Here is a 24,234-nt window from a genome sequence, read left to right as displayed (position 1 = left end):
ATGAAAAAAGGAACATCATGCACTTCTTGGCTTTAACCCCTCATCGAATAACTCAACACTAAGCGAGGGCTTGAGTTAATTAAAGTTCTATTATCTTTATCTTGTGTCTTCACACATACACTTAAAACATGTCTCCTTCTCACCCTGGCATTACAGGCTGTTCAAGTAAACGTGTTGTTCAATGTCATGAATAGTGGGACGCAATGTTAAGTATAAGCTTCAACTGGCTGGTTTTGTTTAGTGGTTATGTTGAACAGAAATTAGCTAAGAATATAAGCACACATCTTAAGAGCCATTCTACTCATTAAAAATCATTTATTTCTCCCAAAGGGCAAAGGCTCGTCTCTCAGCAGTATTTACATCATACAGCACATGTTTGTTACCTGTACAGTTTCCCTACGTCATCCATTAAAAACAGGTGGATAGGCAGCAAGGGGCCAAGCCACACCGAGGCGAGGACAATAGGTAAATAACACAAAAACAAGACATAACAAATGAATGGACATGGAAATGGTACAGAGACTGGAAGCTCTCCTGGCCCAAGTCAAGCCCAACTCCAGTTTAAAAAAGCAAGGCAGTCCAGGTCATAAGATGGGCCCAGATATAAAAAATTAAATAACACTAGAGGTTTTGAAATGAGATTCCAGTTCAGACTTGTCGGAGGCATTACTACACGTAGTGTCAGTACAGTACTAGTAGAAGTACCTTTAGATGTATTGCTCGTTACTTGTAAACATGAAGTCGTATGATTGCGCGGGGCGGCCCGATCGACATGCAGCTCGTACCGCTGCTGCTCATGCCAAGGTGTCGGCCTTAGGATGAACCTCCTCACTGTGACCACGGGTCTGGGACAGAACCGTTTTCCCTATTAATTTGGTGGTGGAGGAATGTTAACCAGGAATGGATGGTGTGGTTTCAGCTGCTGAACCCCCAGGAAATCCCCTAACCTCTCCGTCCCAGAATGGTTCGAACACTGGGACACCTATTGACCTCCTGTGTGCACACACCCACAAATATCGCAGTTTTTTTTTCATTCGTTGGCGGACGCAAACACTCTCCAGGAGAGCTCCTTGCACATCCACGTTTGCTTGCCAATAACTGTCTCATGTTTGGTTTGCACTTCAAAGAACTCGCACACACAAAGCTTGAGCTTAGGGCACACGGTCACCATCAGCCTCATAGGTTGGTCTCATCCCATGTCGGGTCATTCATGGTCTTCAGCACACGCCTCACAACCTTTTCCAGATCCTTCCGAGCTCGCTGCTCTTCTTCAAGTGACCTCTTCATCTTCTTATTGTCCTGTAGACACAAGAGCAACAGGTCACTCATGTTGTCAACAGTCATCTTTACAGCATCCATTGTGTCCGCTTGTGCATTGACATACCTTATCCTTTTTAATATACATTTGTGTTAATTCCACCTTTTCAATGATTTACATTTCCTGGTATTAAGACTGGTGCAATCCTTTGGCATTACAGTTAGCCATCTCTATGATTGCTTATTACCTTCCAATAATATGGACGAAAGTTTGGTTAAACAAGTGACAAAACTAATCAATTCACCTGCTTCAGCTCCTGGACCTCATCTCTCAGGGCGTACACCACATCCACAAGACTTCTTCAAGACAGAATGAACAAATACAATGAATTAATGGGAGAAGAAATTCAAAAGATGTCAATCAATTTCAACTGTGAAACAGCCAAACGCAAACACAGAAATTTAAAAACAGCAATGTACAGTCAGGGTTCGCTATGGATTCTCAGAGGGTTAGAACTTGGTCCGACTCAGGTGTTCTGGCAGGGAAGAGCACCCACGATCACAATATGTCAATCATACTTGAATGATCCTGAAAGTCATTTTTGGTGAAACAAAAGCATAGCATTCTTACTTCACATCAACTAATAGTTTTATTATAGTATTGAGGATCTATATGCATAAAGTTGTCATCAGTGCTGTGAGGGCCACAGAAGGACCAGACCACTCAGAACTAGAAACACAACAGGCCTGGTAGTCTATCCGGTTTGCTGATCTTACTTCTCCTCCATTGTTGTTTGCCCGTTGCGGCTGGGATCCTCCAGCAGGACCTTGTCCTCCCCGGGGATGATTACCTGTAGCCCGGAGTCCTTCCTGAGCCCTGTTCCGAAAACAAAGAAGGCCCCACAGATTCATACCCGTGCACTTTGTCTCATCTTGGGCGTGAGAGACCCCTTCAAAAAACGCAGGATAGGTCAGGCCATAGGCCAGGACAGACTGTGGCTGTTTCGGCCGAAGGGGTGGAGAGGATCGAGGAAGGGGTGGTAAGACGGAGGAGTGGTTGTGTGTTAGTCATGCCACGACACAGAGCACGGGAAGAGAGGTGAGGCCCAGGAAGGACAGAGGAGCAGCCGTGGAAAGAAGGATCCTATCACCCAAAACGAAAAATAATACAGAAACAACATTTCAAAACAGTCAGCATCACAACAGTTTACACGCAAACAACATACATATTCACAACCACACAAAAAGAAACACAAACAACCCGTGTTCCTGACAAACCACCAGAATGCCACAATGTCTACCCAATAAAAGATTTATTCAAAACTCAGTACAGCGTTTGGGACTTCGGTAGTGTTGGAACGAATGCGCGCTGACAGCACTGTTCACAGGAAAGACATGGTCACATGTGTGAATTGGATACAGCATTGGGGCACACAGAGAACAACGTTGGTCAAAAGACAGGTAGTCTGGTCACCCAGCCTGTCCCCAGATTTTTTCAGTTAAGTTTGCTTTTGTAAAACCACAGAATACACCTGTCAAAAAGTATAGCACATAACATGAGGACAGCCATACTCATAATGCCGCCTTTTCACAGAATCCAACATAGTACAAATGAGGAGATCGATTCTCATGAAGAGTTTATAAAGCCTCATTTCGAAAAGGTCTTTCTTTGGGCCTGACACATAAATATGTATATACTAGATATATAAGACTAAGAATACATCAGGATATCAGTCAGAAGCCCCTCATCCCTGATTTCAATATCAATAGTTAAATTAAGATTTAGTTAAATAATGAAAACTATTTAATTTCCTAAATTCATAACCAGTGTCTTTATTCCTCTCTCCATTGGGTCCATATTGTAAATATAACATTTGAAGCATTCATTAAATATGACTGGACCAAGTCATCTTTGTTACGGCATCTGTTTTACCCAAGTACTGGGACAGGGGCATGAGATGCAGACTTGACCATTGAACATTGCTGGGAGTTTGTGAAAAGGGGGCATTAGATCTAATACTTGATAAAATGTCTATTAAGAATCTTTTCTGTTCCTCCCCAACAACCAGTATTTACAGAAAGGGGGGACCATGTGCTCTTCACATTTGAAATGCAACCTGACAACAATGTGAGTTTGAATGAGTATTTCACATTGGAATTATACTGTACTTTTAAATCATGGTTTTCTATTTTTATTTTTTTTTAATGTTCGCCAGTAGACTTAAGGTTTGTGTGTACACTACTCATGAGCAATTGCTTTGATGCTTTTACAGAAACACTGAATACTTAGGTCTACCCTTTAGAACTATATTGTACACACTTGGAGGCAGACAAAAAGCACATCATTAAACATACTCTGTATATACCCACCCCCCAACATAATCAATACACAATTGTGCAAAATAATGTAACACTTTCTGTTATAGTTTCAGTGTAAACCTGGATACATTTCTATGAAATACGGTGAAAAATCAAATACTATACAAATAAAAATACACTAAATAATGAATTAAAAATAAAGCATCTGTACATCACAATAAATTAAATTAATTTGTCAATGTGTGTGTGTGTGTGTGTGTGTGTGTGTGTGTGTGTGTGTGTGTGTGTGTGTGTGTGTGTGTGTGTGTGTGTGTGTGTGTGTGTGTGTGTGTGTGTGTGTGTGTGTGTGAAACAGAACTCGGGTGAATTCATAGCATGACTGGAAAAATATTTCTTCATAAAAAATAGCACTGATAGAGAAAGGACAGGAGACGCGGTGTGAGGGATGAACTAAGGCCTTGTCTAGCATGCGGGTATACAGCATGCTGGTTACTGTTGACAAGGACGGCTGCTCTAGGCCTAAAGCATACTAACTTATTGGAGTTCATCATGGTCAGCCTGACACAGACGTAAGCCTGTGCCCCCTCTGCCATCAGTGTTGACAGTGCCATCATATACAACTAGGCTGCCAAGTGTACATCTCTGGAAGTACCTCCGACTGTACCTTTGTGTGCGTTTTGTTCTCAACAGGCTATAGATTTCAGACGATCTGCAAAAATCCCAGTTTTGATCTTTTTGTTGCATGAACTGAAAGTCCCCTTGGGGCAAAAACCTGACAGGGGTTCTTAATGAGTGGGCTTTAAAAGTAAATTTAGGACACGCAATACAATAAAATGTACTCTAAAAGTCATCTCTTATGTTCATTCTCTGGCTGCGGAGCTATAGCTTACAGTATGGAAGGTGTATAGGTCTTCCTGCAACAGCTCCTTTGACATAGCTTGTGTGAGTCACATTTCACTAAACCCTCTTCAGATAGTCGGTAAACTCAACACAAACATGCTTTGGTCATGGACAATAAAATAAGGAAAAAAAATAAATAATAATAATGATAATAATTAAAAAAGATATATATTACATGTGCACGCTGCTGTATGTTTGGCAGCAGAGGCATGAGAGTATACTGTGTGCGTGCCCGTTGGCACGAGAGATGGAGAGATAGAGTGTTTATGCATGTACCTGTGCTATATATCGAGGAGACAGACTCCTTAAAAGGGGCATAGTGGAGAAAAGAAGTACACGTGTATTGTAGCAACACTCCATTCTGAATCACATCTGAATATCAGACAGGAAAGGCTTGGTCCCCATCTATCCCCCCCCCCCCGCCCCATCATCTCTGCTCCCTGGCGGAGGAGAGAGCCTACGTATCTCAGGTCAAACGGTGGAGAGTGGGCACAGTCAACATAAATAAACCAACAGACATTCTGTATGCACACCACATACAGAATCACGGAAAGAGAGGAGGCACGTCATTAAAAAAAGGAAAATTGGTCAAGGCAACGGGGAGACACTTGTCAAAATGTAAACGCTCTACGATAAATAAAAACATAATAAGTTACAAATGATTAACAAGTACATAATGGAAAATAAATTACATAAATAAGACAAAATCAAAAACAACAACAACAACGACAACAATAGCGAAACGACGACGAGGACCCCAGCAGTGCTCCTCCTATAAGCTATCTCTCTCAGTACGACGAGGTCAAGAGGTCACCGGGGTCGAGGCCAGCGCCGCGGTGCAGGCAGGCGGGGGTTGCGGTGGGGGGGTGGGTGGGGGGTCGTGGGGGTGGTGGAGGGTGGAGGTGGGGAGCCTTAGTTCTGGTGAGAGATGCAGCTCTTACGCGACACCGAGCCCATCCTGTAACTGTGCGTAGTCCAGACGGAGTCGTAGTCGGAGTCCTCCGAGAGGTCGGAGGTCACGTCCGGCCGCGACACGCTGGCGCGGCGACCGAGCGGCGACGACTCGGCGCAGGCGCGGCCGGGGTCGCCGAGCACGTGGTTGTGCATCAGGTCGGTGCCCTGCCAGGCTGGGTGGAGGAGGAGGGTGGAGTTGGGGGTGGGTGGGGTAGGGGTGGTTCGGTATGGGGAGAGTATGGCAGGATGGAGGCGAGGGAGTGATGTCATGGCAGGCGGGGGGGAGGGGTGGAGGGAGCGCCATACGCAAAAAAACATTTTGAAATAATAGTCACGTGAGGCCGCGCAAACAAATGCGGGGAGGGGGGAGGGTGGGTCAAACCATAACAATGGAGATCAAATGAAATAAAACAAAAAATAAGAGCGCAGAACGTTTTAAAAATAAAGGAAATACAATTAAGATGATTAATTATAAAAGTGGATGGGAAAAAGTAGAAGAATGAGTCAAGAGAAATTGAAAGTGGGTCAGGGACAACCAAAGGGATGCCAATGCATGAGGAGTGAAAGAAGAGACAGACAGACGGAAAAGATACTGTTAGCAGGAGCAGGTCAGAATAACAGTGTTAAAGAAAGACAGTGAACCAGGTGGCAGATATAGGGACCAGACCGCACACACACAAACCCTTGTACGCACTTAAATGTGTATATGTGGCTGATATAACGAAGATAACACTTCATCAATCCCGGAAGGGAAAAGGTGTTAAAGCAGCAAAAATATGTGTGTGTTTGTGTGCATTGTTCTTACTGGAGTTGAGAGTCTGTCTGGTCTTGGCGCTAGTGCAGTACGCCTCGATGACCTTGAGAATCTGAGCATCCTCCTCCAGTGCTGCTGTACCTGTCCAGGGTGACGGACAGGGGAAAGGACCAATCAGCATTAGAGGCCTTCAGAAAGTTTCTCTACACAGTGCGCACATTTTTATTGAAGACTACCACACGCAGCAGCTTGCAATGCAACACCTTTACTCGTAGTAACGCGTCGATCCAAGACCTTCATGGCTACTGACAAAGGTGTTTTGTGTGTTGCTGAATGCGGGAGTTTCTTCAATAAATAATCCCCAGCTAAGATTGACATTGTATAAACAGTATATACAGTATATATTACTTAACAGTATTTGGTCCAATGAGTTAGCTGACATTGGGATACTTAACAGTATATGGTCCAATGAGTTAGCTGATACTTAGCAGTATATTGTCTGAGGAGTTGGCCAACATTGAGATACATACTTTTCCTCACGGCAAACTCCTCTTCAGACTGCTTCCTCTCAGGCTTACGCTTTGGAAGGAGCTTCTTCACACTCTTTGGACTCTTACTGAGGTCCTACACGAGGAAGGAACCATCACAGCGTCATTAATAGCCATTATACCACAGCAAGATTCTGATTGTTCAAGAACGTTTCAAAAGGTGCAAATTATTTTTCTTATGTCATATTTACCGCGCAGAAATAATAAGCTCAAAGCACCACACAAAAGAACAATAAACGTTTTGCTGAATAAATTTGATCAATGTTATAGATGAAAGTTACTAATATCTAATCTTGCTTGGAACTGTGGTATAAGCCGAATAAACTCTGGGCTATTACCTTATTAGAAATTAATTCATGACGGGTTGCCCCTTTATTGGAAATAATGTTATTCGTCTTACATTATTTTCCAGTAACAAGACACCCCATCAAGGTATTTTCAAAATACACACTGCAGCATTTACCTACCCATTATCAGTTTAAAAATGGAAAATATCAGGAGATAACAAAGTCTAACACTATTTTCCTGTAACAGTACGGATCAGTTGATTGGCAGAGAGCCATTGATAATATGAATACAATATGGAGGGTCTGAACCTGACCTCCTTGTAGCAGAGGGCCGCCGAGGGCCTCAGCGGGGGGGCAGGCCGCAGGCAGCTCAGGCTCCAGGGCTTGGGGGTGTTTGGAGGCTCCAGGGGGCCCCACATCAGGGTGCTGTGAGACGTCCCGTGAGAGGAGGGGTGTGGAAGGGTGTGATAGGCTGGGGCCACCGTCATGGCCCGCCCCTCGGCATGCCGGGAGGGGGTCAGTGGGTGAGACGGGAGCTGTGGGGGAGACCAGCGCAGGGGCTTTAAGCAAGGTAGCACAGTCTACTGCTATGAAGGATAACTACAATGCAGAAGAAGGGGACGCCGTTATGCACGGTTCATATTGACACAGGGCACTTCACATTTAAAGCCATCGAAAAGGTGTGTGCGTGGTGGATGCTGACCGTGTGACAGGGCATGTTGAGGGGTTTGTGGCTGGGCCCGGTGGCCGCGGTGTGCTTGGTCTGGCGGGTCAGGTGCCCCACCCAGTCCTGGAGGTCCTGCTGGTTGTTGCACACCACCTGGATGCGCTCGAACATGGTGCCTGCCCCGGCCGCATGCCACCGCGGGATAACAAGCTCAGTTACAAGACTGTAGGGCGCGTGCATGCATCGGTGTACACGCAACAATGGTGTTTAACAACCTATCGACCCTATTTCAGAGTATAAATGATAATGAGAAGATAAGCCTAGAATGCATCCCAATCAAAAAAGATATAACATCCTCAGCCGACCATAAACTTCACACATTTGAAACAACTCATTCAGAAAAAGATGTCATAACAAGAATTCATGGTAACGATTGGAAGGGAATGATTATCATAAATGATTTCAGATAGTGTGTGTAGACTGTGGAAACCTTACCGCTGAGCTCAAAGGCATTCTTATGGGCTTCACAGTCTTCCAGTTTGGTCATTGTCATGCCGGTCAACGGGAGTTTACCCTTTAGAGATAACACAAAACAAAACACAGCGCTCCCGTTAATGACCGAGCGGTAATGTGGTGCAGAACAGCGTGTGCTCCGGTGCCGACGCAACCGCCCCTCACCTGGAATATGAAGCCGCTCATCCTGGGGCTGGCGGACAGCAGCAGGAGCACGTGGGGGAAGAGCATGAGGTAGCGCTCGCACTTCTCCTGGAAGACAGAGACTCTGTTTAACTCGTCAGAATGACCCCGAGTCACTCTGAGAACAAGTCAAACAAGGTCAAAGAAATGCCTGCCATAGCCTGCTCCGTCGGTAGCCAGGATAAACACAATGTTAGGCTTTTCAGTCATAGTTTCTCTGCTCTCCCGTCTAACCCTAACCCAAAGATCAATAATGAGTCCTGCAGACAATGAGCTTCGACATGACAAACAAATATAATAACGATTTTATTAAAGGCTTTGAATGCCGTATTGTAATCTAAATACATGTTATACACCCTTCAGCTATACAGAACTCATCAGTCTCTCACAGCAGACATTGAAAGGCAAACAAGTGATATAAAATACGATAGCCAATATTTATGACCTTCTAATATGTACCAACATAATTCCATCCATGATCAATTCTCCTCGTCAATCACTTCCTGCCGGCCTGTGCAGTAGCCTCAAGGCTATGCTATTTATAGCGCGACACACAGACCGACGACCCAGACGGACGGACTCACTTCGGCCCCAGGACTGTGGACCATGGCCTGGCTCATGTAGAGCACCGAGCCCAGGGTCCGGATGTCGTCCCCCTCCCACAGGCGGATGGCCTCCGTCAGGATCTGCAGCTCCAGCTCCTTACGCTTCCTCACCTCCTGGCACTGGGCCTGAGATAGAGAAGAGAGAGAGAGTGAGGACATGGGGGGGGTCACAGCGTAGTGGAAGAACCATGTACGCACATGTTCACCCACGCACACGCTTCTTTCTGTTTTGTATCCTATGTTGATTCTTATGTTCGGTCTCGTTTCTTTCATGGTTTCTTTTTCTTTTTGATCCTTTAGTTGTTCCCGAGATGTGAGGAAATGCCCTGCAGGGATTCTATCCCCCACCTGCCCTTGCTTGTTTGACTGTCTCTTGTGTCAAGTTGTGTTTTGGGTTGTGCAATCAAATGAAACAAAGGAAAGAAATTGTGCATAGTGTACAGAGGAAGACAGGTGTGTGTGAGGCGAGGACATGGTGAGTCAAAGTAAAGTGAAGACAGTGTGAGGACACAGTGAGTCGGAGTAAAGTGAAGACAGTGTGAGGACAGTGAGTCAGAGTAAAGTTAAGACAGTGTGGGGACACAGTGAGTCAGAGTAAAGTGAAGACAGTGTGAGGACACAGTGAGTCAGAGTAAAGTGAAGACAGTGTGAGGACACAGTGAGTCAGAGTAAAGTGAAGACAGTGTGAGGACACAGTGAGTCAGAGTAAAGTGAAGACAGTGTGAGGACAGTGAGTCAGAGTAAAGTTAAGACAGTGTGGGGACACAGTGAGTCAGAGTAAAGTTAAGACAGTGTGGGGACACAGTGAGTCAGAGTAAAGTGAAGACAGTGTGAGGAGACACAGTGAGTCAGAGTAAAGTGAAGACAGTGTGAGGAGACACAGTGAGTCAGAGTAAAGTGAAGACAGTGTGAGGAGACGCAGTGAGTCAGAGTAAAGTGAAGACAGTGTGAGGACACAGTGAGTCAGAGTAAAGTGAGTAAGTAAGATTAGCAATGACGAAGAGACAAGAACTCCTAAAGAGTGGTTTCACTTACAGAGAGGTTCTTAAATGTTGCCATGCACTTCTGGATGTCCGGTCTGTCAGGGTGGCTTTCCTAAAAAACATTTGCAAAACATTGATTTATAAACACACACACACACACACACACACACACACACACACACACACACACACACACACACACACACACACACACACACACACACACACACACACACACACACACACACACACACACACACACACTGTATTTCAGGGTGACTCACCTCCATGTGCCTCTCCAGCTCCTTCAGCAGGTTGGGGTACCTGTCCAGCCTCATGAAGGGCTTGCTGAGGCCCGTGGTGAGGGTGAGGATGCCGGGGCTCACGGCTCCCCTGCCCTCCATGAACTCTCCCAGAGCTTCACTGCAGGCGCATCAGAGTAAGAGATCAGCTGGATGATAATGGCCTCCCTCGGCTCATTTAATAAAGGTCTTCCCCAGGGACCTCCCACATGCTACCTCATTGATGCTTACTGTTAGCAAGGGGCGGGTCAGTTAAAAAGTGTAAATCGCGCCTAAACCCGGGTGGGGAAGGACAGCTTACCTGTGCTGTGTGAGGACATTGACTGCAGAGGGGTGGTTAGAGCAGTACCCTGTGTACAGAGCCTTCATCTGGGGCATGAGGTTGAGGAAGAACCCGCCTACCCTCTGCTGGTGTTCCGGCAACCTGTAATGAAAGCATTGTTAAAGAATATGTAACGTGCAGGGACAAAATAAAAAATATATATACATCAGAAAATAATTTCTTAAAAATTGTAATGCCGTGTACAGAACATGAATCCACACAAGCATGTTGCATGGGTTGTCATTGAGCTACATGTATGCTACTATCGTTGAATGTTTGATATGCCGTCAGAAGGAACAGAGTTTGGCCTGATCCAACTCTGTGCTTGTTTCTTCCAAAATCAATTGAGCCAATCAAAAAACATATAATTTCATGCCCATTTACCATTTTTTTATTCTGTCCTGCAGTACCAAGGCAAGCCCCTAGATGTCCCTATGGTCCCTTTGCTACAGGGAGACTCTCTGCAGTGGGCCTGTGTGTACTGGGTTGGACTCACTTGGTGCACTCCTCCAGCGATTGTACGAGCATCTGCTGGAAAGTGCTGATCTCCTCCAGGTTCCCCAAAATCAGAGCAACATCTAAACTGCTCATTCTGCAGAAAACAGGGAAAAGAGAAGTGTCAGAGAAAGAGAAACCCACCAAGCAAGCATTTCAGAGATAGACGGTCTGAATTTCACTACACTTTAACATTATATTCTGTCCATTTAATTACAGCAACCTTTCTCATGCTTGTTTACCCTCATTTCTTGAAATCGTTTTCTTTAAGATTCTTTGTGTTTCAAAATGGGTTGAATTTTGTGGATTGGAAATGATGCTATACAAATCAAATGCACCATTTTCCTTACTCATCATATTAACCGTTGACAAATGTCTACAACCCTTCTATAAAAAGAGCCAACATGTAGGTTCATATCAAGTGTATATCTGAGAAGGGCCGTGTCTTACTTGTCTGTACTCTGGAGCGAGCGCAGGTAGTTGGTCAGCAAGACCTGGAGGTCTTTAGAATACTCTGTTTCTGTTTCTAGAATGTTCTGTAAAACCTGCACAGAACCAGAAACAAGGAGGATACGCAGGATACGATATGCAGTTAGTGAACATGAAACGTATGATTAGTTCCTATATACATTGGCTGAATGAAATGTATTGAGGTCATCGTTCAGAAATGTACGCATAAAACCTAGAATAGGCTTTATGCGTATCGAAAATGATGGCATCTACCCAGTAGGTTACATAATGGCTTGCACTCAAACAAGCCAAAGTTAAACTGGGAATTCACTAGCAAATTCCTCTAGACACTGCGCAACATTTGCATTTGGGTTTAAATGGAATGCATTTCCATAGCATTTTAATAGTCGATAAAGGAAACACGACTACAGTTCGGATTCAACCTAGACAAAACCAGTCGAGTCCCCATGCTGAAAGCTTTGCCTTTAATAAAACCACTTTAACATCTGCACTCAATTAAATTTCAGGCGCATCTCCACAGAAATCTCAAGAGAAATACAATATTAGTTATTGTCACAGTATAAATCACAAAAAGCCAACACAAATGTTTTCAACATTGCCAAATGGATGGAAGGAGGGAGAGGGAGAGAGCGAAGGACAGATGTAGAGAGAGAGACGTGGACAGGGAGCGAGTAATGGAGAGATAGGGAGTAGAGGAGTTCATGTGTGTTTGGGGTATTTTAAACAGATCAGAGGGGACCATGTAGGGCCTCATCCAGCTCCTCCTATGCCATTGCTCACAGGCCATCGCTCTCATGCTCCGTTTAAAATCTGCACTGTAAACATACGAGGCCCTACACTAAAGCACACAAACACTCCGTCTCCTGTTCAAAACTAGGGCATGGCCTCCACGGGTGCGTCTCCTCAGGCCATTTATGCTTGAGATAATAATGCAGTCTGAGCACAATACTCTCAGCACACCGCTGGTAAAGGGGAAGTTAGATTAAGAGTCATAGAGTGAGAGGGAGCGAGGGAGAGAAAGTGATATAGTAAATGCAAAAAAAACAGTCAGACAAAAGCAGTTCGAGCCATGTCCATACCAGGTTGTAGTAGGTCTTGCTGATGGCCGTCGTGTCGAAGCCTTTCGGGGGGCTCTTCAGGGTCCCAGACTTAGGGGAAACTTGTTTGTCTGTGACAAGAAGTACCATATATTAGATACATGCCAATGCTGATATGCACCAATGGAAAGTATTCTATCACAGTAGATATCTTGTACGTATCCAAAAGAGAAATGCCATAAATGTCAAATTGGAGAACCAATTGACATTTAAGCAAATAAGAAATCTTATTTTGCTTTACTCTTATTTGGCTTCGTAATGAAAAAGCACTTAATGTACGCACTTATTGTGTGTCGTATATAGTTATAGTACTGAGTTATGTAGCATCTTATCCTAGCTATCTATGTTGCTCTTTGCACTTGGTTCTATGAACACCCTTAATGCACCGACAGTGATATATCTTTTCACTTTCTTATGAGAAAAATGTACTTATTGGAAGTTGCTTTCGATAAAAGCGTCTGCTCAATACCCTTAATGTGGATGTAAATGTAAAAGGCATTATCATATTTTCAGTATGATTCATATTAATCAATTGGATAAAAAATATTTTGCAATTATACAAAAAGATGATTTAATAATAAACTGGGCAGGGTCACGCACCGCATCCTTTGAGCTCGCGCACATAGTTGCTAGGGAACCAGCCCGTCCTGCCGTTCAGCATGCCCTCCCACCAGCCGCCATCCTCCTGGCGGGTCACCCCGATGATGTCGCCCTTGTTGAAGGTGAGCTCGTCTTCGTTGGTCTGCTCGAAGTTGAAGCGCGCCTTCACCAGCACCTGCTGCCCGCTGTTCTCCGACATGTCCTGGAACAAGACAGCAGGATGACTGAATGGAACGGACCACACATGAGAGCAGTAGGGAGGGGTTGGGAGGCGAGGCCGAGGATATGCACGTGGGATTGACAGAGGAAACAAGAGATGCAAGTAAATATCTGTGTTGCAACGTTTTTGAGGGGGTTCGCTCATGAAAGCTGAGCAAGCTCACTGAGCCTTATATTTGACAACTCCTACAGACTAGACCATATCCTGTGGTAAAGGAAAACGAGTAAAACAAGTCCTCTTGGAAAAGGAAGCGTTTTAACGTGAAATCCAGTGTATGGAGATGAGGACATGCTCAGACTTCCCCGCAGTCGGCTTGTCAATGCAACAGACAATTTAAAAGGGAATTTCTGCATTCAAATTAATGAATTTATAGACATTACAAATTCTGATACACAACGTAGATGTGTGATTGATACTGCTGTCGTACCAATACAGTATAATGTAGATGTTTGATGTGAAACTTATGTCCTACCAATACAGTATATCATGTAGATATGTGATTTAATATTGCTGTCCTACCAATACAGTACATAATGTAGATATGTGATGTAATACTGCTTTCCGACCAAATTCAGAGATCCCATTTTGTTGCGTAATGTACATACTTGTACATGTGCATAACTAAATAAAAGCCTCTTCTTAACAGATTCTTCTTCTACTGTTGAATAGTGAGGTGAATACGATACTGCCGACCTGCCAATAGAGTACATACGTGTAAAGGGTTTCCCACAGCTGTCTATAGGTGAGGCACAGAGCCTCTGCTAAATTACCAACCGCCTCTTCAAATGTTCACAATAAAAGGCTGTTAAAAAAAGATGTGATGATGAGGTTTGTTAATATTAGAATCTATTATATAACAAAGGCTAATACACCCAAATAAATAGAGTACATCTACGAAATCAAACCATGTACAGGAGATGGAGAGCTCCATTTGGTCCGATAAAGGGAAGAAGCGTACAAATCTAATTAATCATTTAAAATTCATGTGAATAATGAACTCTGTGTATTTATTAATTCACATTCAGTGAACACATTAATTTTACCACAAAAGCGAAACGATATGATTTGCACCAGCGAGTAGGGGTGTGCATAATCCTTCGCCGTCATGATTCATGATTTTTTTAGTACCCTCATGTCCTCAAAGCACCCGAACTTAGCCTGCAGTCCGTTCCCACAATAAAGTCATTTAAAGCAGGGCGGGGAATGCAACCTCGGGTGTCCGAGTCACCGTGGGTCGAGCCCTGTTGACTACTGGGTACCGGGGATCGCCTTTCCTTTTGCCCAGTTATTCAGTTGTCAGTTAACACCGCTAGACTTGGGCCCCAGACATCGCTTTATTACCCAGCGGGAATATAGAGGAAACACGCACAGCGTTTACAGTTGTAGATCACTCGTTAGATCGAACATAAAATAGGTCTCATTGAGAAGATTTAGTTTTATCCCCGTGAAGATTTGCTTTTATAATAAGGCTATTGCTATAATTATTTTCTCTTAATGCAATTGCTGTAGGCGTTTTAGAAGTTGCTGAGGGTAAGAGCTGTAGGCTTACTAAGAGCTTGCATTTCTTAGAAATGTCAGTTGTCTGTTAGCCAAGTCTATTAGTGAGCGAATTGTTACAATTTCTAGTTGACTGTGCTGAATAAGTCCGCTCTAAGACCGCTCTGCCTCATTTCTGACCCATCAGGGCTATCTTCTTTGAAGGGCTTGGGGAATCAATCTTATCTGTCAATCACAGTTCCCACCGCAGCATAATCATAGCTCCAACACAGGTGTGTGAATGCCACACTTCTTAAAAGGGAGAACAACGATTTTTTTATGGTGTTTATTAAAAAAAGAATCAGGCTTTCCTGTAAACTATCTTTCAAACTCTCTAAAATACCCTACTGCAGCATCTACAAACAGTTTTTTTTATTTATAATAAGCATGATTTTTAAACCCACGATTGTTTGGCAGAGAATTTATAGACTTGAAACGATGATTATACTATTACAATTTAAGGCCACAGCCCTCTGCTATTTTTTCTCTGAGGCACTTCCCCCCCTCGACGCAACTGTTTTGGTGGGAAATCCTGATAATGCCTTCCTGCCAATACAATTCATCATACAAGTGTCCTGTATTTTTTCCTGCGGACACGGTACATTATGTAGAATAATAATAATTAGTCCTGCCGATATAGTACACAATGTAGATGCATTTGTCATGCATTTATCTCCCCTATAAGGTACATAATATAAATGTGCGATACTGCCGATACAGTATACAATGTAGGTGTCCTTTATCTGTTATTGCGGTACTTTTCATAATGTAGTTGTCCTGTATTCATCTCCCCTATAAAGTACATAATGTAAATGTGTGATCCTCCCAATACAGTACATAATGTAGATGTCCTGTATTTGTCCTGCAGACACCAGTACATAACGTAGCTGTGTGACACTGCCGTCCTGCTGATACAGAACACCAGGATACTGGGACCATACTGGGATCATGGGGGTCTTACCAGACTCCTGAACTGGTTCTGCAGCAGCTTGGAGGAACGGCCCAGGGAGGTTTGCGATGACAGAGACTCAAAAGACTTGATCCGGTGTGCCGAGGAGTGGCGTGCGCACACCGAGTCACTACCCACGCCGATGTCTAGACAGATGGTGAAACACACAACGTATTACACCGGTTCTCCCCGGCCCGCTGCAACCAACACCTACACCAGTGTTGTTGACTCTCACACCGTGGTCTGGAAAAGCTTCCGTACCACACACACACACACACACACACACACACACACACACACACACACACACACACACACACACACACACACACACACACACACACACACACACACACACACACACACACACACACACACACACACATATTTGTTAACTCACCCGCAGTTACTTTGTTGAGGGTAACCAGACTGCTCAGCACCTTTGTGAAGTTCAGTCCCAGCAGCAGATCACTGGCCTCAAATGGCTGACGGAGAACGAGACCGAGGGAGACACAGAGAGAGACAGAGACAGACAGGGACGGAGAGACAGAGAGAGAATGTCAGCATTTCTGACCATAACCGATCCGCAGACAGACCATGTCCACACAGCGTGCTAAAGCAAATCATTACCAATTCCGCTGTGTACCGGCCTGTGACTGTGTCATTGCTCGGCCACTATGCCCATCAATAACTCTTGTTATCTTGATGGAGGCAGTGGGCGAAACCTCATTGATAGAAAGACGACACAGCTCAGTGGATCCGGCTGCACTGAACTCCAGGCATTGAATGTACCGAACGACTCTTACCTGGAAGATGGATGGTAGCTAGGGGATGAGGGTGCAGACCGCGCTGATTTACCAACTGAGTTACGAGCTATGTGCCGAGCTATTGACTCCAACTTGGCTTGTCTGTGCAGATATGTGCCTTGAAAGGATTATGGGTGATGATTATAACTGTACTGGAGATGTGCTCTCCCTGGTTGAGTAACAACAAACCCAGTTTCAGTGATTGATTCTGATCAGGCCGGTCCAACAAATGACACAGCGATACAGTGATACAGCGATCCTTGTATCTTCCGCTCTGATTACAAAACATGCCCGCCGGGACTTCAAGTGTGTGTATGCAAGCGCATGTAGGCTACACATATACGTCGGGGGAAAGCCTGTCCTGTTCTAACAAGACACTGTCTCGTCCTATAACCCTCTCTGATGAGAGGACGTCCTTGCTTGGGGAGCGTTCATGCGCGCAATGCTTTTTCTTCCTCGCCAAGGTTTGGATTTTTCGCTTATTCTAATTCCACCTAATTCAACCTTTTCAAGCACATTCTGTTGTTCCAGTGTTATGCATCCACAAGATAGCAGAACACAGACACACTCTATAGATGCCTAATTAAACTTGCTTCTGGGGAGTTGCAGTTGGTTTCAATCCCTCTCCTGCCGTTGGCTGACATGACGACAACAACACAGCGACTCAGCGGGCTAACAAGGTGTCACACTGATGAAGCACAGTGGTCGCCCAGGAGCTAATGGGTGGTCTGATCTGCACAGACTGAGGCAGATGCTCAGGCTCCCATTACGGCGAAGGTCATCGAGTCTTGAGCGGTGCAGGCCGGGGCTCAGCAATTACCACCAATGTAACTGCATCTTCCTGCTGCTTCGGGAAATGTCTCCCCGTCTTAATTTATCTGGTAAGAATCGATCGTCACAGCGTCACAGAAAATGTCACACTCTGGTGTGCGAACGTGCACGTCTGGATCCTGGAACAAACACTCCCCTGTGAATAAACGTATGCCACGGTCCTAAGGTTACCATGGAAACAAGGGCCTACACACCCGGTCCCAAGCAGCGTGTTGACATATACCTCGGTATCTTTTATGCAAAGTATACGTTAGCCCAGCCATAAGATCACTGATGTTTACACAAGTGTCAATGACTCCTTTATCAGAGTTTGGCACACAAGTGAGATTCTTTCAGAAAAGCAGGGACGTTACTGCACCTTAAATGGAGGAAAATGCTTCACATTAGAACTAGATTGGAAATACTAAAATAACCAGGTCAGGCTTGTCACGTGACAAGCTTTTTTCCATCACCCTCCAAGTCCAAAAAACCAACTCAGTGCTCTAATCTAAGGCTTCACGCTACATGGGGTGAGAGCCAGTAGTACTTGGATCCCTGGAGAAGCTCCTTAATTGTCCACCCTGCTCTGCAGATGGTGTGCCGGATCAAAGCCATGTCCAGAAACTACTTTAATCCATCCCTTTACCGGTGTTGCCTCGAACACGCACGCACATGCAGAGTCTCTTAAGAAAGAGGTTATTTCTGTCTGTTGACCTCCCTAGAGGAACAACCAAAGTGACAAAGTATGTCTCCCTTGTCATGAGTCGAGACGCCTAGTGAACGAATGATAAGCGGACACATCCTTTGTTAGATTGATATCTGGTCAGAGATTGAGCCATCCTGTAATTCAGAATATTAGTGTGATGGACAGAGAGACTGGGAGATTTGAGATCGAGTAGCTTTGTTAAAGCAAGCGCCAGGCAGAGGAAGTTAACAAAACCTTCTGATGCATGCACAGGCAGCTATCTGGGCAGAAACCACACCAAACCAATGCCTAACAAAACCATTGCATAACTATACCTAACCCTAACACTGAAATCCACCATTTAAACATAATACATATCCCTAAACCTACGTACAAATGATAACTTGTGTTCCAAAACATGTGGTGTGATATATTATTGCCATAAACACCCACATACAGGATTATGACAAGAAATCATTATTTATTTCCCTTGACAGTAACCCTGTCACTCCATCCCTTCTTCAGTGGCTGCAGAATGAGTAGAGGGAGTCAATGTTGAGGAACACTGAGCGGTGTTGTGAGGTTAGAGAAGTTCAATAGCCCCTCTGTGCCTGGGCAGACACAGCTTCAAACTGTGTGTGTTGCCTTACATTTGCCAGAGAAAGTGTCCGTATGTGTGGACATTCATGTTAATGTTGATTGCTTCGACATGCTAGAGTCAGTTATACATCTTCTAGTGACAGGGTCATATCTCAGACTATATAATAGATCTAGTAATTACATTGCACGGGGGAAAGCCTATTAAGAGAGAGGTTATGAGTTAATGAATGCTATTAGTGCTGTAAGCTGTTGTATTTACATTGTTATATAACATACGATGCAGATACGTGTGTTTAGCTATAAAGAGTCCTGTATCAACTCCTGATCGAGAGGACAAAGCATTACAAGGAGGCTTATTGTCGCTTTAAAAGCGATTTGGCCTATGAGTGTATAGCGTACACATTGGATATACTAGGTTGTCACAATATTGAAACATAAAAACGTGACATTGGGTAGATGGCACATTGTATCGTTAACGGAGGACGAGTAACTTCATCGTGTGGAACAAACGAGGCTCTTTCTTGGCCGTGCGATGGGTGATTGTTCTCGGGCTAGCGACTCACACTCCTCCCACTGTCAATACCGTCCGACCACCGAGCTGCCCCTATTGTTTCTTATTCGGCTTTGTGTTGGAAAATGTTGGCGAAATACACATCTTTATAAACAGCAACGAATGGTGATGTGAAACGTGAAGGCGTTGTGATGAAAAAGGCTCCCTTACCTCGACGCGAAACGACGTGCAGCCCTTGAGGAACTCCTTGATGTTGGTCAGGCACTCGGCGTCGTTCTTCGGCTCTTGATAGATCTGAAACAACGCAAACGAAGATTAAAAAAAATCAAACCGGTGAACTATAAGGCTATAGTGCACTGTAGGGTTTTCGAAACGCACGTATACATCGGGGTTCTAGCCGTTTATTGTTGTTGTAAATCCGTCTCCTACATGCTCTGCTAACAGGTACTAGGGCCACAGAGTAGGTTGCACCCACACAGCACTACAGCCGCCTCCTGTGTGGGGAACGGACCGGGAGCACCAGGGGAAATGACGTGGGCCCACAGGGACTCGGGCTGTCTGTTCAGCCGGTCTGTCTATTGCTGTCTCCAAAACTGTTGAAGTGGCCAAGTTACGATAAACAAGAAACTACCCCCCCGACTCCTTCACAGCACGCCCTGAAATAAAATATTATGACGCCTCCGAAATGTGTAATAATCAGGTGTAGCATGAAGATCTCATTTAAGACCTAGCAAGACGTAAACATTTGGTCGGACAGCTGGATTCACTTTAGCTCATGGATCCACAGCACCTCCGGCTAATTTTTGCTGAAAACATAATTGGATCGTCATTTACTGAAAAATCATGGATGTCTGCAAAGGTAGGCTATGCAGACATGGACCTATATAAATATATATTGCAGTTTATCAGACTGGCTGGTGAATGGAAAATCTGTGGAAAGCAGTTTGTCTTCAATACGGTCAGCTCTGTTTTCAATAATATATTGCCTCATTTGGGGGAGTGTCCTAGCTGAGGAGCTATACGTTGAAAGATGGACAACAAATGCTGTACTGTTACTTTAAAACAGGGAGAGGGACCCTCTGTGCGGCTTTGCAGTCAATGGCGGCCCACTGATAATCAGGACTGGATCTGGATACAGATACATAGAATTCCATGTCTGATTTTCGGGATCATGGAGCGATACATGCGTTTCAATTATCCCAACATCTCAAATCATGTATGACCAAATAAGAATAAATTAGGCCTAGTGACATCTTACCATATAGCTTACATATGGCCTATCTCAAAGGTGGACAGATGCTTAGATATTGCAATAACCGACCTACAGAACGGCCTTATATATCCGGCGGTCCCAGGCTTAACCCTTATTTGGTGCATTATTTCCGTATTTGTAATGGTTTTACTGTGCTGTGATATTTTTTTGGCTATGATGCTGGTAACATGTTGCAAGCTATGTGACACGCGCAAATAGAAACAACAACGGCCTTTCTGTCTGCACGCGTAGTGTACTGACATAATGGGCTGCCGCTCGCTGCTTTTTTTATAGACAATACCCCGCGCTCTCGTGACCTACAAAAGGGTCTCTTCATGGACCACTGGGCAGAGATAAGCGAGACAACAAACCGCCGTCGTGTCACGGTTCTAGGTGGCACATATACGCGCCTATTATGGGCCGGGCGGCTATGCGGTGTGTGTGTGTGTGTGTGTGTGTGTGTGTGTGTGTGTGTGTGTGTGTGTGTGTGTGTGTGTGTGTGTGTGTGTGTGTGTGTGTGTGTGTGTGTGTGTGTGTGTGTGTGTGTGTGTGTGTGTGTGTGTGTGTGTGTGTGTGTGTGTGTGTGTGTCTGAGAGTGTGTGTGCGTGTGTGAGACAATTCCCCTTACTTTCTCCGTAGAACCCGGGCTAAGCCGCTCCAGCAGTCTACATAACACCACCCCATCTCTGAGCGAGGTCTGCAGAAATGCTTCGGGATCCGAGATGGTCTTCTTCGGCGACTCCAGTACCCCGAGCGTGATCAACCATGTCACTGTCTGTTCCGCCGAATTCATGGCCAGACACAACAGATGCTATTCCAACGAAGTGGCTCGGTTTGTTGTGTTGAAATAAACCGCTGCCGCCCGCTCACACTGTCATCTGGGCATTAAAACACAAATAATCCATAGGGATGAGTTATAGCTCGGAGAAAGGCGGCTATGAGAGATCCCTCCTTCCTTCTCCAACGGGTGGATGCGAATGACGCCTGGCTTGTGGAAATTCAGCGGCTCTGGTTTCCTCCTCTCTTGTGTGGTGTTTTTTTTTTTTTTTTTCCTTCGACCTGGCAAGCTGTCAAGTGCGGTTCGACGTGATGCGTTGAGGCAGTGGGCTGCATACATGCGCATCACAGCCGCCAGCCGCTCATCAAGTGAATGACATCACACACAACGGGGACCAGCTAGTCCAACCAGTTGTTGGATGAGGATTTTCATCTCGTTTCAGCGAATGTGCCTCAACCGTCTTGCTTTGAATAAGCCCTTTCAGACGCTTATCTGCCGTTTATAATAGCGACGGGATTGGCTTTCAGTTGCAAGAGGAAGCTTATAGTTCTCACCTCGTTAGACGGACGCCTATTTGTTTTTTATTGGGTGGCGTGTGTGCTTGCGTGTGTGTGTCTGTATGTGTGTGTGTATTTTTGTTGAGGGGGTGGGGGGCTGCGTGTAGTGGAATATGCAATAACATCGTCCATATGGCCTTATGCTGATTAGTATAGATAGATTTGTCACAGATACAATATAATGATGCATTTATTTTATCTCCTGTATAATCATATAAGCCTTTCAGGCATATGCTTATGCCTACATGATTTGCACATAATGGAATAGCGGTATAGATTAGATCATTAGAGTAAACTATTATAGATTACAGTAGATAATGATAATGATTTCTAAGATCCGCCACAGGGTGGAGCTCTATGCTTGTGTCTGAGAAGACACACACACACACACACACACACACACACACACACACACACACACACACACACACACACACACACACACACACACACACACACACACACACACACACACACACACACACACACACACACACACACACACACACACAGCGTCCCCTAATCAATCTATTAACCAATATATGTAATAGTCTACAAATTCCTAATTAATTCTTAAGGTGAAAGCTGCATAACGGTTAATAACTGTCAATCACTGCGCTGCATGTTTATGTCCCCTGTGTTGTTTATGATAATAATGTGTGTTACTCTATAAGTCAGGAATGCAAGCAAATCATAATGTAGCCTAATGTTTAACGTTAAAGGTCTAGAGAAAAGAGACGATGACTCCCCTGTCTACCTGGAGGAATCTTAGATCTCAAGGGAATGTTCACGGTAACTATAGTGAAGGCAGGAACAGATCACGATATCAACAGCTTTATGGCCCTCTCTCTCTCTCTCTCTCTCTCTCTCTCTCTCTCTCTCTCTCTCTCTCTCTCTCTCTCTCTCTCTCTCTCTCTCTCTCTCTCTCTCTCTCTCTGTCTCTCTCTCTCTCTCTCCCTCTCTCTCTCCGTGTTGTCAGGAAGGCTGACCCCTGAGGCCAGGTGTATCTCAACATGCAGTGTCTAGGGACCCACGACTGCCACCCAAGTCCTGTCACTAGGGGTCCGTTACCAAGGGTGCCAGTGTGATGCTGAGAGCCCCCATGCCCCAGGCAACTTGTTCTCCCGCCATTCACTTTAGCTTCCCCTGAAGTTTGCACGTTCGAGTTCCTGATAAACCCCTCCACAAAGAGCAGTTTTGATTATTTTTAACATATTTATATAGGCACTTAAAAGAGGAGATCTTGGATGTTTTGAGGGGAAATTGGACCCCAGCCCACCAGGGAGATAGAGGATAGTGGTTTCACTGTGTGCTATATGTTGCTTGTGCATTGTACAGTCAAATATTGTCTGCTGATTTTAGTAAACAGTCTGTAATTCTGTTTCCCAAATCCGGTAAATGGTTTGATAACTCACTCCTTGCTTACCATATTGTTCTACTCCTCTTGTATATGTTTCACTTCACCTTTTTATTGTACATTGGTATTTTTCCTTTGTTAATTTTTTTTTCTGCTTGCAATGTTAAAGTGTATTTCCCATGCCAATAAAGCTCTTTGGAATGTAATTTAGTTGAAATAGAGGAGAGAGAAGGTGAGTGAATATCATGTATCTAAAGAGAGAGAGAGTCTCTCTCTCTCTCTCTCTCTCTCTCTCTCTCTCTCTCTCTCTCTCTCTCTCTCTCTCTCTCTCTCTCTCTCCTCTCTCTCTCTCTCTCCTCTCTCTCTCCTCTCTCTCTCTCTCTCTCTCTCTCTCTCTCTCTCTCTCTTTCTCTCTCTGGGCAGCATCTGGTTCACCTGCTGGGGGGAAATCTGTCCAACAGGAAGGGAGCACACTGCTGCCGTATACATTTGAACTGTTGACACACGGACCCCCCCACCCCGCACACACACACACACACACACACACACACACACACACACACACACACACACACACACACACACACACACACACACACACACACACACATAAACGGAAACACCATACCGCTTGTTAACAACAGCAACCCTGTAAGGGGCAGACTTTCACACATTTATATAGGTGTGTGTGTGTGTGTGTGTGTGTGTGTGTGTGTGTGTGTGTGTGTGTGTGTGTGTGTGTGTGTGTGTGTGTGTGTGTGTGTGTGTGTGTGTGTGTGTGTGTTAGGATGGATGTTGTTAGCCGCAAATTGATGGATGTTTTATGTTGAAACTGTGAGCTGGTTTGAAGAGAAGAGGTAAAGAGATGCATAAAGACTTGCTTGATTAAATAACGGACATTCAATATTATATAATA

At 44.7% G+C, this 24,234-nt stretch overlaps 1 protein-coding gene across 2 annotated transcripts; it reads right to left on the bottom strand.

The window, feature by feature from the left end:
* Nucleotides 1-21,606, bottom strand: arhgef7a (Rho guanine nucleotide exchange factor (GEF) 7a). Of its 2 annotated transcripts, none has more exons than XM_056579779.1 (21): nucleotides 21,255-21,606; nucleotides 19,585-19,668; nucleotides 16,363-16,447; nucleotides 15,975-16,108; nucleotides 13,258-13,459; nucleotides 12,640-12,728; nucleotides 11,540-11,634; nucleotides 11,091-11,186; nucleotides 10,574-10,696; nucleotides 10,255-10,393; nucleotides 10,023-10,082; nucleotides 8,967-9,113; nucleotides 8,365-8,451; nucleotides 8,182-8,260; nucleotides 7,723-7,862; nucleotides 7,334-7,555; nucleotides 6,715-6,808; nucleotides 6,236-6,325; nucleotides 2,035-2,134; nucleotides 1,563-1,617; nucleotides 1-1,299 (listed from the first exon to the last, which is right to left on the bottom strand). In XM_056579779.1, the coding sequence occupies exons 1-21, from the start codon at nucleotides 21,417-21,419 to the stop codon at nucleotides 1,177-1,179; spliced, it is 2,409 nt and encodes an 802-aa protein (XP_056435754.1). In that variant the 5' UTR covers nucleotides 21,420-21,606; the 3' UTR covers nucleotides 1-1,176. The 2 variants fall into 2 exon arrangements, with proteins under 2 accessions (XP_056435754.1, XP_056435755.1); XM_056579780.1 differs by lacking the exon at nucleotides 21,255-21,606 and adding an exon at nucleotides 19,753-20,131 and having other exon boundaries at nucleotides 2-1,299.
* Between the last annotated feature and the right edge of the window lie 2,628 nt (nucleotides 21,607-24,234).

Source organism: Gadus chalcogrammus, chromosome 20, assembly GCF_026213295.1.
Source record: "Gadus chalcogrammus isolate NIFS_2021 chromosome 20, NIFS_Gcha_1.0, whole genome shotgun sequence".
NCBI classification, from domain to species: domain Eukaryota; kingdom Metazoa; phylum Chordata; class Actinopteri; order Gadiformes; family Gadidae; genus Gadus; species Gadus chalcogrammus.
This window is presented reverse-complemented; position numbering and strand designations above follow the sequence as displayed.